At 46.5% G+C, this 12,973-nt stretch overlaps 1 protein-coding gene across 1 annotated transcript in view; it reads right to left on the reverse strand.

The window, feature by feature from the left end:
• Positions 1-5,387: 5,387 nt before the first annotated feature.
• TLL2 (tolloid like 2) overlaps positions 5,388-12,973 on the reverse strand; it is a 101,816-nt gene continuing 94,230 nt past the window's right edge. The window contains exons 16-21 of the mRNA XM_074590750.1: positions 12,768-12,948; positions 11,305-11,430; positions 10,335-10,462; positions 9,476-9,689; positions 8,183-8,433; positions 5,388-6,959 (exon numbers count right to left, since the gene is read on the reverse strand). Coding sequence (XP_074446851.1) covers positions 6,825-6,959; positions 8,183-8,433; positions 9,476-9,689; positions 10,335-10,462; positions 11,305-11,430; positions 12,768-12,948 — 1,035 coding nt within the window. The 3' untranslated portion in view covers positions 5,388-6,824. The remainder of the gene's footprint in view (positions 6,960-8,182; positions 8,434-9,475; positions 9,690-10,334; positions 10,463-11,304; positions 11,431-12,767; positions 12,949-12,973) is intronic.

Genomic DNA, 12,973 nt, shown 5'->3' on the forward strand with positions numbered 1-12,973 from the left:
AACAGGTAAGAATTAAATAAACTGGAGTGAAAGAGCAAAACTGATGAGGTCTCTGGAAGGTGACAGGAAAAGGCTGGAAGAGCTTTGCTTTGCATCCACAAAAAGCCAGTAGAGAGGAAGCTGGCAGAGAGTTGTCCTTTTTCTGACTGCGTGAAGCTCTGCTGCCATGCACTGAGGAGGGCCTGGCTACTTCACAACAAGGAGGTCAACGCAGTGAAAGTTTGCCAATGAAAGTCTGGATACTGCAGGTTATGGAGAAGAAAGACTCAAAATGCATGCAAGCTATGAGAGATGTGGCTCAGCCTAAGTCCTACAGTCTGGGAGCAGGGCACACCACTGAGTGCTGAGGACCATAATCCACAGAAAAGTCAAAGAGGGGATGAAATTACTGAAAGATCCAGGATTCACCCTCCCATTACACACACCATCTGGAGGCCTATTTAGAAGTGTGGCCTTTATACACAAGCTGTGGGCATTGTTACACTGGAAGCGTAACCTCTGAACAGCTTAGCTTATGGGACCACAGATGTGGTGAAATGAATGCCTCTGAGCGTGCAGACACAGCTAGCAATGGGTCACCGAGCGAAAAAGATCTCTTTCAAACTCCTTAGAGGTGCAGGTATTGCTGCACTGAGGCTGCCAGCTGGGAATGAAATATAGCACTGACATTTCTCACCCAAATTTTCTACTGTGCCTTCCTTGAACTTACTGAAACACACCTTTGCAAACAGCTGACCTGTTAATGTTTGAGCTTGGATTTTCATATCTGCCTCTTCTCAGAAGCTGTAAATCTATTTTATTTCCTCCTTCTTAGTTAAAGACAGGGCACTTAATGGACTTCACTATTATTTCTAGGATTGTGCATACAGGTTAAGTGAAGGCTTGACTAGAAGGATCCACCTAAGTAATGTATTTACATATGGTCATCACCTTTCTGTGCTCAAGTTATCTGTGAAACTATTTGTGTGTGCAACTGACTATTTACAAATGTAAGCTGCCATCTAGGAACAGGTCTATTACTCACAATAACCTGGTTGGTAGGCCTTAATTTGAGTAGAAATGTTTTTCCTAGTTTATTCGATCACAGTTCCAGGCCAGGATTAAATACGTAGTTTCTTGAGGTGGGACACTGGCAGACAGACTGTATAAGTAAGGCCTTATTTAAAGGAAATGCCTGGTTCTGCACTTAAATCTCTACCAGGTGACTTGCAGGGCACTGGGTATTTGTGCTCTCTTCTGACTGCCTTTAATTACAAAATGCAGGATTTGGGATATCCTATGACTCAGTACAGAGAGCCTCTCATTGAAAGGAGCAGAAGTTGCAGTTAACACACAGGTCCAGACATTAGATTTACTTCTGGGTTTACTTCTTAGATTTACCACAGATGCTTCCATCTCTCAGCATCAGTTCTCCAACGTACAGATAATACTCCCTTTCCCCTAGCTCTTCTTGCGCTTGCTTAAACTGTGATTGCTCATGGGTAGGGATCATCTCTTCTGCGCCTATACAGCTCCAGGGGTAACACCTGGTCAGCTCTTGGATGGAGCTGGCACAGGCTACGTGCCGTTTACTGGGTAGGACTGTGGAAGGGAGACAAAGAGAGATCCCAAGGGGACCAATATGGGGAAGTGAAAGATCAACAGAGGTTAGAGGTACTAAAGCCACTAATCTATTATTTCTGTTTGTATGCTGTTAACAACTAACTTGGTGCTGCACTCCCCAAGCTCTGCTGTCAATTCAAGGTCCTTCGAGAGCATGTTTTCAGTGAACGCTCCTGAAATTAATTCATTGTTATATTTCAGAGAACATTGCTTTAGCCTCAGAGCTGCCTCGCTGCTGGGAGGAAGGAGGTTTCACTCCACGCCACTCTCACCTGGCCATTTCTAAACAGAGAGCATACGTTTCAGCAGGTCTCATCTCCCAGGACAGGAAATCTCCTCCAGAAGGATCCACTGCATGATCCAGGGCACAAGCCTCCTCTTTGCTCCAACTGCCCTAAGACCAGGCAATACCTCCAGGACAGAAAAGCTGGGGCAGATGCTAAAATCCAAGCAGGTGTCTGAAACCATTGGTTGCGCCACAAGGAGACGCAGAGCTAACAAAGGGACCAGCTTGATTGATCTGGTTGGGACAGAAAACGGGAGGGTTAAACACTCCCAGGGAGCTTTTCATCCAACAGCTTAGCGGTCCCGTGGCCTCACCTCTCCTGCACTCTGACCTTCCCCCGCTACTTCCATGCAGACAAGACCCAACCGACTCAACAGGATGACTCCACTCACCATTTCGCTCTTCTCCCCGAGAAATCCCAGCAGGCGTTAATGGCAGACTGCCCGATGCCAGGACTAGCGCTCCTTTTAGGATGAGTTTCTCTTCCTGCTAAAAATAGAACTGCGAACCTGCAAAGAGGAAGAGGCGAGAGCATTTCTCTCGGTCTGACTCAGAAAAGCTGGCTGGGTCCCAGCACACCTGATAGAGCCAAGCCCCTGCCAGGGGCAGGGTCTGGCATGCGCCTGGGAAGCTGGGATTCAGGGCTCTGGGCATTCCACCTCTTCGCTGCCTGCCCCATGGCAAAGAAAACCGCTCCTGCCTCCCAGAGCATGTTTAACATGTACCACAAATCAGCCTGAGGGGAATCCTGCTTTTGCTTTCTAAGGCTTGCACCTCGTCTGCCAGAGCACATTTGCTGGAAAGGCCAGGACAAAGTGGAGGATTTCTGCTGGCTTGATGCCAAGACCAACAAGCCTGTCTGGTCTGAGGCATCGCTCTTTGAAGTGTGCTATAACACTGGGTACTCCTGTTTTTAAAAGATGATGAATCTCCTGGCAAACGATGGATATTCCCTTCATGTTCTTACACACGGTGACTGGATGGTCCTTGGGTGCTTTCTGGCAAATGAAGTCCTGTTTCTAGAAATAAGCAGAGAAAACGAGGACTGGCCATGTCACACAACACTGGTGGCAGGCAGTCAGTGTGGAAAGAGACATTAAGGGAACATGGTAGTTGAACAGCAGGGAAGATGTAAGCCTGCAAAAGATCTTTACACGTACAACAGAGAGATCATGCACACAGTAAGAACCAACCTCACTACAATTGCAAATGTCTGTGTGCTTCTCTAGTAGCTGTAACTCCAGTTCATATTCCACCTTCTATTTTACCTCCTGTTTCCCACCAGCTCCACTTGGGCTGCATCATTTCTAGTGTTTCAACATTGCTTTAGACTGTAACTCTCTGCGTGACTGAAGGCTTCTGGCCCTCATTTTGGAAATTATGTCCACCTGATGACTTGACTGTCAGCCTCCAGACTCATTCCAGGGTTATACTGCACCACGATACTCTGGTGCAGGAGGCTACACGGGGATGCTTATTCCTAACTTCATCTCCATTGCTGCTTTCCCTTGGGGAACAGCTGGGAGGAAATTCAGTCACCACGAATGTTTGAACAGCTGTGACACACACCACAGGAAATGTTCTGGGTAGTGGGACATGCATGAACTGGCTCTGTGCTGGGGAAAGAACACAGGCACAATCCTTAGCAAGCAGGGTAGACAACAAGCAGTGGACAGAAAGAAAAGCATTTTAGGTGCTGCCTAGCTACTGAACATTTTGCTGCCACAATGAGAGTGCGGACCACAACTTTGCAGTAAGGAACATTAGCCTGATGCTCATGCTGCTGTCCTTTGCACAGGAGTTTCATGTCCCAGGGTTCTTTGGGACCTGCTGCTGAAGGCCATACCCCCTGTAGTGTAGTAAATGAGCCTCCTCTTTTGAAGTCTACTTATTATTCCTGTTCTACTAATTCCCAGATCCCTAATGTTTATCACTGCAGATCTGCATCTGAGCCCACTAAAGCACGAATGCAGAACATGAAACACAATGATGTAGTCCTTTGGCTGACCAACTTGTTCCTCTGCCCTACTTCCTAAATGCCCTCTTGATTGCAAAAGCCAAGACAAAGCTAAAGGCCCAAGGGAAAGTCACTTCCTGCAGAGAGTAAATCCCACCCGGTATTAGCAGTAGACACAAACAACAGTTGGCAGAACAAGGAATGTATTAAGAAGTTTCCTCCCCTTGAGGAAGTGGTAAATGCATGCATACAACAGAATGCGCAACTGAATCCACGGTCTTTAATGAATGCAGAGACTCATTCTGGGCACAGGTATACATTTGCGATTGCCCCAACACCCTCCTCTCCTCCCCCTCTTAGAAATTTATTTTAGTTAGTGAAATGTAGAACCACACAAAGACCAGAATACGTATATACACCTTAGAGGATCTGACATTTTTTTCTTTTTTCTTAAGAAACTTTCGCACATTTAGAATTATCGACTGTTAAGCCCAGTCAGTACAGCAGAAATATTCTACATGGACTATTGATTGAAATGCACAGTACAACAGTTGTGAGCACACTGTCACAAGAGACACCTGCATGAATGCTAACAAGCGTAGTAGATCTGTCAAACAACATTGCAAGCATCTGCAGTGAACCGGTCTGGGGAAGATGGGAAATTAACAGAACATGGAACAGAGATGCTAAAGTACACGGGAAGCTCCTACAGTCACTTCTCTCCAGAGTCATTGCTCCCCTTAGAGAGACAGGAAACCTGAACCACCGCTTGCCACCTGGAACTTTCCTTCTGTTTCACAGGGATCGGTGTCACACTTTTATTTCCAGACCTGTATCACTGCGATTTTGCTTGAATGGGAGCAAGGAAGAGAAGGACAAACGCAGACCCCATCTAGCAGAGCTCACCTCCCCAGACCTGCATGGTCAAACAGCTTGAGATCAGAGGTCTTGCCTGGTAAAAGGCCACAAAATTTGAAAACAGGAACAAAACAGAGCTAAAAAACCAAACCAGAAATAACAGGGTTTTATACAGCCTGCAATAAAGCTATAGTCAATGGTACTGTATTATTCACATGACACTTATTAAGGCTTTGACTACCGGTCTTCTACATGCACATTTTATATACATATAATCTTGTGTGTGTGTGTATAAATTACTTTATTTTTCTTGTTCTAAGCAAGAAAATATTTTCATGCATCTGCTTCTCCTAGTATTCACAATACTTGGACCATATTCTGTTCAAGGACTTCTGGAGAGGGTTGGGTCTATTTATTATCCATCTGGAAATGCCCCCATCTCCAGGAATGTCGTTTGTGCCTGACAGTGGCGCTGGCCCCACACTTCTCCGCAGTCATACACCAGAGAGGAGGTGTCACCCCGGAGCCTGACAGTACATTGGTTATGTAAACATAGTAATCCTTGGATTATAAATACTTTATTAAAGCTAACATACCTCAGCTTTTAGCTCATAATTGCCCATGAGTGCCTTAATGAAATATCATTCAGAATAAAGTCTTCTTTTTTCTTCTCTTTTTTTTCTTCCATATCAACAGCTCAATTACAGCGGGTCCCCCAAAAGCACAGTTTTCCCTACTTTTTCCCAAAGAAGTGCCAAGCTACCCGTTAAATCTGCAAGTCCATGGCGCAGTAGCTTCCACATACATAAAGAACTGCAACACAGAGCATGTCTGAGCCTTATAGCTCAAAGTGCTTAAGTCACCATCTCGCTTCCACCCCTGCCATGAAGTTAAGTGACTGGGCCATAGGCCAGCGAGAAACAGGGAGGAAGCAGAAACCAGCAGAGCTCTCCTGTTCCTAGTCCCGTGCCCGGAGCTTGCACATCTTTGACAGGTTCCCAGAGCTCACCAGAGATGGCCTGTGTTCCTCTGCCTCAGGAACACCCTGACTATCTTTGGCCTGGCGCTTCCTTCCTTAAGACACCCCGGCTAGCTGATGTTGCAGAGCACTCCTAGGCTGCGGTGGGGAGCCCTGGGGAGAGCAGCTCAGCTGTGAAAAGGAAGGGCTCACATGGAAGTGGTACTAAGGAAAGGAAGCAGCGTAAAGAAGGCTGAGAAAGCAAACATGGGTGCAGTGATGAGGAGAGATTCCTTATTTAAGACAAGGCCTGGACTGCTGCCATGGCCCTCTGAGCTGCCTTGTCTGGTGGTGTAACTGGAGCACGCTGTCAGTAATTCAGCTGTTAAGTTCTGCCACCATTACACAGTCATGCCTTGCATGCCACCACAGCACTTCCCCTGTCAGCCACCACCTTTCCCTTGGCCACTGTATCAAAGTACTTCCATTCAACATATGACATTGTCATTCCATGACAATTACTGCAAAACAGGCACTGGGCCCTTCTTGTTCACTGTGATCCAAGTAGCTAGCAGCCCTAAAGAGACTGTTCCCATGCCCCTGCCTACCTTTCAATCCACAATAACCAAGACAATAAATAGATGGGACAGAAGGAGTGATGGAGTCCCAACCATCTGGTTGTTCACTTATTGCACAAAGTATTTTGGGCTGGTAGGGGAGAGTGGGTGGCTCCCAAGGTCCTTTGAGAAAATCCTACAGGGTGGCTGTCCACATCATCTGCTCCAGAAAATATGTTCAGACAGCTCATGTGTACAGGATGCTTAGGAAATGTCACCTAGAAACAGGATATGCAAGGATGAAGGCTTTCCTCAATTCAATATCAGTCTTCACTCAGCCCCATGGCAAGCTGTGCAAAATACAACATTTATGCCCTGGCAGGTATGATTAGAAGACAATTTTTGGTCCTGGGTATGTTAACAAGAAAGGGTCATGCTAATAATTTCAGAGGCAAACCTTTGAGACTGGATTTAGTTTCAGTTACAGGAAATACTGTACACCGCTTTTGGCCACGTGCACAGAAGCTTGAAAAAAAAAAAAAAAGACAAAGATCACAGTTAAATGTCTCAGTCTTCAGATGGGAATGGCTGTGAGGAGCAGTCAAACTACTTTCTCATGTGCAATGCATCCTGAAATTTGGTACTTATGTATCGGGCATGAAAGCCTTTCTTGTTGATGGTGTCATCTGTATGGAATCGAATCATGATGGAATCCCCTGCAGAGTAGATTTCTTCCAGAGGCTGCAGAAAAGTAAAGAAGACAGCACAGAGTGGTCAAGTCTGCAGGCTAAATAACTGCCTGTGCTATGATGCTGGAATTTAATCCCACAGAATGGCCAGGAAACACAAACATTGAGCGCCCAGTACCTCCTGCCCTGCTCCGACTTCCTGAGCACACTCCCTTGCTCTTTGCATGCGTGCCCTTTATGTTTGAAGGCTGATGCCAGCCCACTCTACAATCCCAGTTCTTCCAGTTGTTTTTTGTAGGTCACATTCACAGGACTCCCTGGATGTTCTTGTTCCAGTCTTCTGAGTTTTCTCTAATTTGTCCTAATCTTTTCAGGAAATAACACAATCCAAACTGGACCCTGTTTGGCAGCTGAGGCCCTCTCGGGGTTCATTAGCAGCAAAATAACTTAGCCACGTATCTTACATGATAACTCTGCTTATCTCCACCACTGTTGTGACCTGCTACAGCACCCCTGTGCTTCTCTGCAGGACTAACACTTTCCCAGCCATTCTCCATTTGACAGTGTGGAGTTAGGTAGATTACTACCCTGCTGCCCTGAGCTTCTTCACACCAAGCTGCTATGCCTTCGTTTATTTTCCAGACCATTTCCCCAGTTTGCAAGAACTGTTCCAACACACCTGCTCCTTGGATATCTCTAAATGCAATAAGAACCTTCTCCATTTCATTGCTGAAGTCCTAGAGAAATTAAACATAGAACCTCTGGTTTTAAATACCACACACTATTGCTCACATTAACAGAGTCACACCTCTTAATGGGGACACAGATAACAGTTTAGGAGACAGCATGCCACCCTGGAGTCAACAAGCAGCTCTGCAAGTCCCTCCACCCTTCTCCCATGCCATAGCATGGCCACAATGAGACTTGGCTTCAGGCAGGAAGTAACTAAGGATGAAACTGGCCTTTGGAAGTTGTTTCCAACATTTACACAACTCTTTTGTGGCAGGGCTGGGGCACAGCAGCGCAGCAGTCCCGTGCTGCTGCACATGGCCCTGCATTAACAAGGGAAAGTCAGTCAAGCAAGGCTTTCAGACAGCTCTGTGCATCAGATAAAATGGCTGTGATCTCTAGCAGCAGCAGAAGAAACAAAACCCAGACACACCAGGCAATCTCATCTCCAGTTTGTGAAAGCTGCCCCTCTCCAAAAACGGTATAAGAGTACCCTTCCTTGCCACTTTCAGTTATGCCTATGAAATCTCCACCACCATGGCTTACCCCTGAGCCACAGAAGCGTCCCAGGCGGGGTGCAGTGCTGTCGTAACCATCATAAATCTCCATGTAGTCATACCCACAGTCGGCCTCCTCCTCGATCTCGAATGTCTGGAATATCAGCTCCACCCCGTAACCGTCTTCAGCTACAATCACCCATTCACAGTTCGCTTGACCTGGGTAGTTGTTGTCTCCAAACTGAGCATGGGAATACAGCTCCTTAGTTCGTACTTCAGCCTTTAAGAGCCCACCACACTCTGGAAACGAAAAGAGCACAAAACACAGTCTCATCAAAGGCCCTACCTCACAACGAAGACTTGCCATCCCAATTTTGGGCCAGCCTTAGGGAGAGAAAACCTCCAGCATGAAGTGTATGTACAACAGGGAAGGTAATTAACCACTGCACCAAACTACCATAAACCAGCGAATTCTCCAGTCACCCATGAATCCATTGACCCACATAGCATAGAGAAGCTTGGTCCTTTTGGTACAGAACATGGAGGGAAAGAGACAATCAATTAAAACTGGCAGAATGGGGTTCCTGCCACACTATACTCTGGAACAACGTATTATTTTATAGAGCAATTGCTTAAAAGGAAGACATAACATGTTCTTTGCACTCGTCCTGCAGCTGAAATTCTGACTTCATGTATTTTACCAGCAGTAAGTCAAAACACGTTAAAAAACTGAGTACCAAAATAACCCTTTTCTGCCCACGCATTGCAGAAAGGTAGCCCCATGCTTGTGCTAAACCCATGTGATTTGGTGCAAAGTTTCCCTGCAGCCAATCAGGAAGATGTCTCCTCGCCACTCTCAAGCGCTGCTGCTCAGAGCACATTTCATCTGTTTACAGCCGCAGGGATTTCAAAAAAGTGAACCTTGGTACAAGACACCCACCTCTGGGCTGCCACAGATAGAAGATCAAGCTTACTGTGTCTGTCCACAGCACATCTCTGCTTCCACCATAACCAGCCTGTTCCGTGTGTGGGCCAATACACCGGCATCACCTCATTTTCTGAGGGTTGATGAAGAACAGAACGGGTTGCTGCTCAACCAAACACCTCCAATTTAAACTAAAGAAATGAGCAGGAATGCCTGACATCAAGAGACCTCTGAGCTGATAAGGAAGCTGGCATTGATGGTGCCAATAATGGTCTAGGAACTGGCTAGCACAATTTACAACCACTTAAAATTCAGGCTAAGCTTATTTGGGAGAAAAGCGTGTCTTGTTTTGCCTGGTAAATGATGCAGTGAGATTTGATGACATCACAGCGTGGTATTGGCAGGCAACCAGCTTACCTGTGCTGTGCTTTGCCTGGAAACCTTTTCTTTGCACAGAAGCATCAGAGTAAAACCTGAGGAACATCTTGTTGGTAGAAGCCACTACCGGGTCTGGTTTCTTGCTGCCACAGAAGCGGCCAAGGACAGGTGACTTGCTGTTGGGCCCATCATACATTTCCAAGTGGTCATAGGCACATTCTTGGTGCTGTTCAATCTCAAACTCATTGAAGGTCTACAGTGAGAATAAGGAGAATTAAGACAGACATTTGTAAATCTGAGCATGCAATTTAGCAGAGGATGAGATGCCAAGTGAGAAACAGGTCAAATGCTATGCCTGTCCCAATCCTCCCAAAAACTAGTACAGAATATTGTGCTTTCAGACTAGAGTGATCTCAGGGTGGCAAAGCTCAGAAGTTCATATGAACGTGCTGTGTAGCCTTAGCTTTGCTGCCTCACGTGGGTGCATGACAACAGTGTTCAACTACAAGCCTTATATACCCTTATTTTTTTCTACCAGGAACCCTGCCTAGCACACCCTGATACCACCTTATGCAGAGATGGTCCCAACAGAGTGGCTCACATGGATGGGTAGGGGCGGGAGGGCACGTTACACCTTCTGTAAACAGAGTGTGCAATGCTCCACAGTTTTCATCTGCTGGAGTCTCCTCCGACTGCCTCACCCCTGCCTCATGACCCTGTGAGACCTTCTGCCCTTTTGCAGGCCAGGGGTAGCCTCCTGGGATGCCCTCCACCAAGCACCCCACACAGGACCTATGGGGATCAACCTCCCAGCCATGCAGTGGTGGGGGAAAGTCACTTCAGTCCCTCACAATCCAGCCTGCTTCTCCCCTCGCACTCCCGCTCACTGGTTACTCACTACTTTCACTCGGTGGCCAGGTGTTGCAGAGATGTCCCAGGTGCACTCTTTCCTGCTGGGGTACTTGTCAGGCCAGTTTGGACTGCTCATCGTTCCCTCTGCACCACTCAGCTTGTGCTCACAACCAGCTTGAGAGAGAGATCACAAGATGAAGGCATCAAGGTAGGTCTCACAGGGGAAGCACGTAATGTCCTACATGCTCCTCTCTGCCCACTGAGACCCTCAACAGGGCAGAAACAGGGAAGGCTTCAGTCACTGAACAAGACCTTTTAGTATTACTACATAGTTCTGGTGGGTTTGTCCTATACTTTTTTGAGCTAACTTGACAGCTGGTGAAATGGACCATCCCATTTCCCTGGGCTTCATTAACCTCATCCATCTCCTCACTCCCAGACACGTTCTTGGGCTCATCCTCTTGTCTGCCCTGTTCCCAGTGACATGGTGTCCAACCCCACCACCATATTGACTCTGGTGCTATCTCAGCCTTGAGTTGTTTTGCCAACTTGGAAAGCTGAATCAGCTCACGGAGGGATGAGACAAGGACCAGAGACTGTACACAGGAAGGTCATGGCAGCACACAGCAGGGGTAGGGGTGTAGGGAGAAAGATAATTTTGGCAGCAGCAAGCAGTTAGATCAACTCATCTGACTCAAACCCAATAATTAAATGAAGCAGCAGTAGCTAGTCTAATGGTGATGACCCCCAACTTCTCCTTTTGCTAGCCCAACTTCTTGCCCCCACCCTGTCCACCCCCATGGCCAGATGGAGGGCCAGATTGGGGAATGGATCCAGCTGAAAACAAGCCCTCTTCTTCCTTCTTCTAGGTAGCTTTTCAGCTAGCTGGGTTTTTTTCAGTGCCCCAGCCTCGTATGCTGTACGAACATCCTTCCAACCCTGGGCAGGAAGTATCCTGGCTCAAATTGTGTTTGAGGCACCTTGTCTTTCCTGAGGACAGGGAGCAGGGATCCTACCTTCTTTACAGTCATGGCCGTTTTCATGCAGCATGAAGCCATTTCTGCACTGGCATATGTAGCTCCCAAAGGTGTTGATACATTCGTGCTGGCAACCACCATTGTCTTTGGAGCATTCGTCCTTGTCTGGGCAGGATCAAACCGACAAACACCGAGTTGACAATGAGAAACAGACTACCACAGTTGCCAGCTGGAAGGCCCATACCCAGACTGGCAGATACCAGTACAAACCTCCTACCTCTGCTGCTGGATTAGTCCAGTCAGCTTTTTAGCCCAGATACAATTCTCTTCAATTGCCTTTCATTCCATAAAATGCATCGCGAATGTGTTTTATTATATAATGTAGGTTTGGAATGGTTAAAGACTCCTATCTAAAAGAAACCTATAGCAGTATCTCATTCTTTTAGAACAGGGTCCAGGAAAAGTATCAAACAAATTCATTAGCCTAGGCAAAAACTTACTGGCCAATTTTTACATTTTCAAGTTCCTAGATGCTCTGATGAGCCTCGATCATTGAAAAGTTCTGTCCAAGAGCACAAGCAGCCAGATGGAGAAGAGGATCTAAGGAACAAACTGCTCCCTGAAGCTGAAGTATGGCCCAGTGGATGTTCACTCCTGTGTGTTCAGGACCATGCATTCCTGGATCTCACTGTTCTGACCATCAGATATGCTCATGGTTTCCAGTCCAATTTAATTTATGAGCAGTTTATCTCCAATTTTTCTTGGGTCAGTGCCCTCCCTGGACCTCATTAACCTCATGTGTCTCCTCACTCCCAAATGCATTTCTAGATGAAACATGCCCCACCTCATCCTTCCTCTTGTTAGATTTAATAAGCCAAACCCCTAGCCCTGATTCTACTCTGCAACTGTCTTAATTCAAGGCCTTTTTGCCTGATCATCCTCCTCAAAAACATTAATACTGCTTGGTCTCTGCTGAAAACACAGCACAAAATTGAATTTCCACTTCCATACGATGTACAGTTAACCTCCTTAACTGCCTGACAAGAAGGTACGTCACTGACACCAAGAGCTACAAAAGATTCAGAACAGAGTGTTAGAAACTTCCACTAGCGTGCACTGCTTTGATGGGGAGAACTGCTATATGGAAGACTTCTGGAAATTTTCTAACTCTTGTAGTTTCAGAGGAAAAAGCTTTTCTTTAATGACACCAGGGACAGAAATAACTTCTAGGATCAGGCTTCCCATTGCTTCCTGCTGTGGAAGGACTGGAGGCATTGATGAAATCCATGCATCTTGCTGACACCACACTATGAAACTGGACCATACATTGCACTGAGAAACCAAGATGACAGGTGACACAGCACAGAGCAACCATGCTTTTTAGATTTAATTAACTATGTCAGATTCTGCCTGATTTGACAGGAGGTTGAAGAAAATTCACCAAAACCAAGAGGTTCAGTCAGAGGAGACAGCTAAGCAAGTGCAAGAATACAGCCACGTACCAGAGAAGTAGTGAACTTTAAAGCCTTTCTTGGAGACTGTGTTGTCTGATTTGAACTCCAGTCTCATGTTGTTGCCATACGACGTGATTACTTCAGGCTTTTCTGAGCCACAGAATTTGCCATGCAGCTTGGAGTCAGAAGCCAACCCACTACGAACCTCAACATAGTCATATTTACAGACCTGCCAAGAGAAGAGGTGATTTCTC

The sequence above is a fragment of the Larus michahellis genome, chromosome 6, assembly GCF_964199755.1.
Source record: "Larus michahellis chromosome 6, bLarMic1.1, whole genome shotgun sequence".
NCBI lineage: Eukaryota > Metazoa > Chordata > Aves > Charadriiformes > Laridae > Larus > Larus michahellis.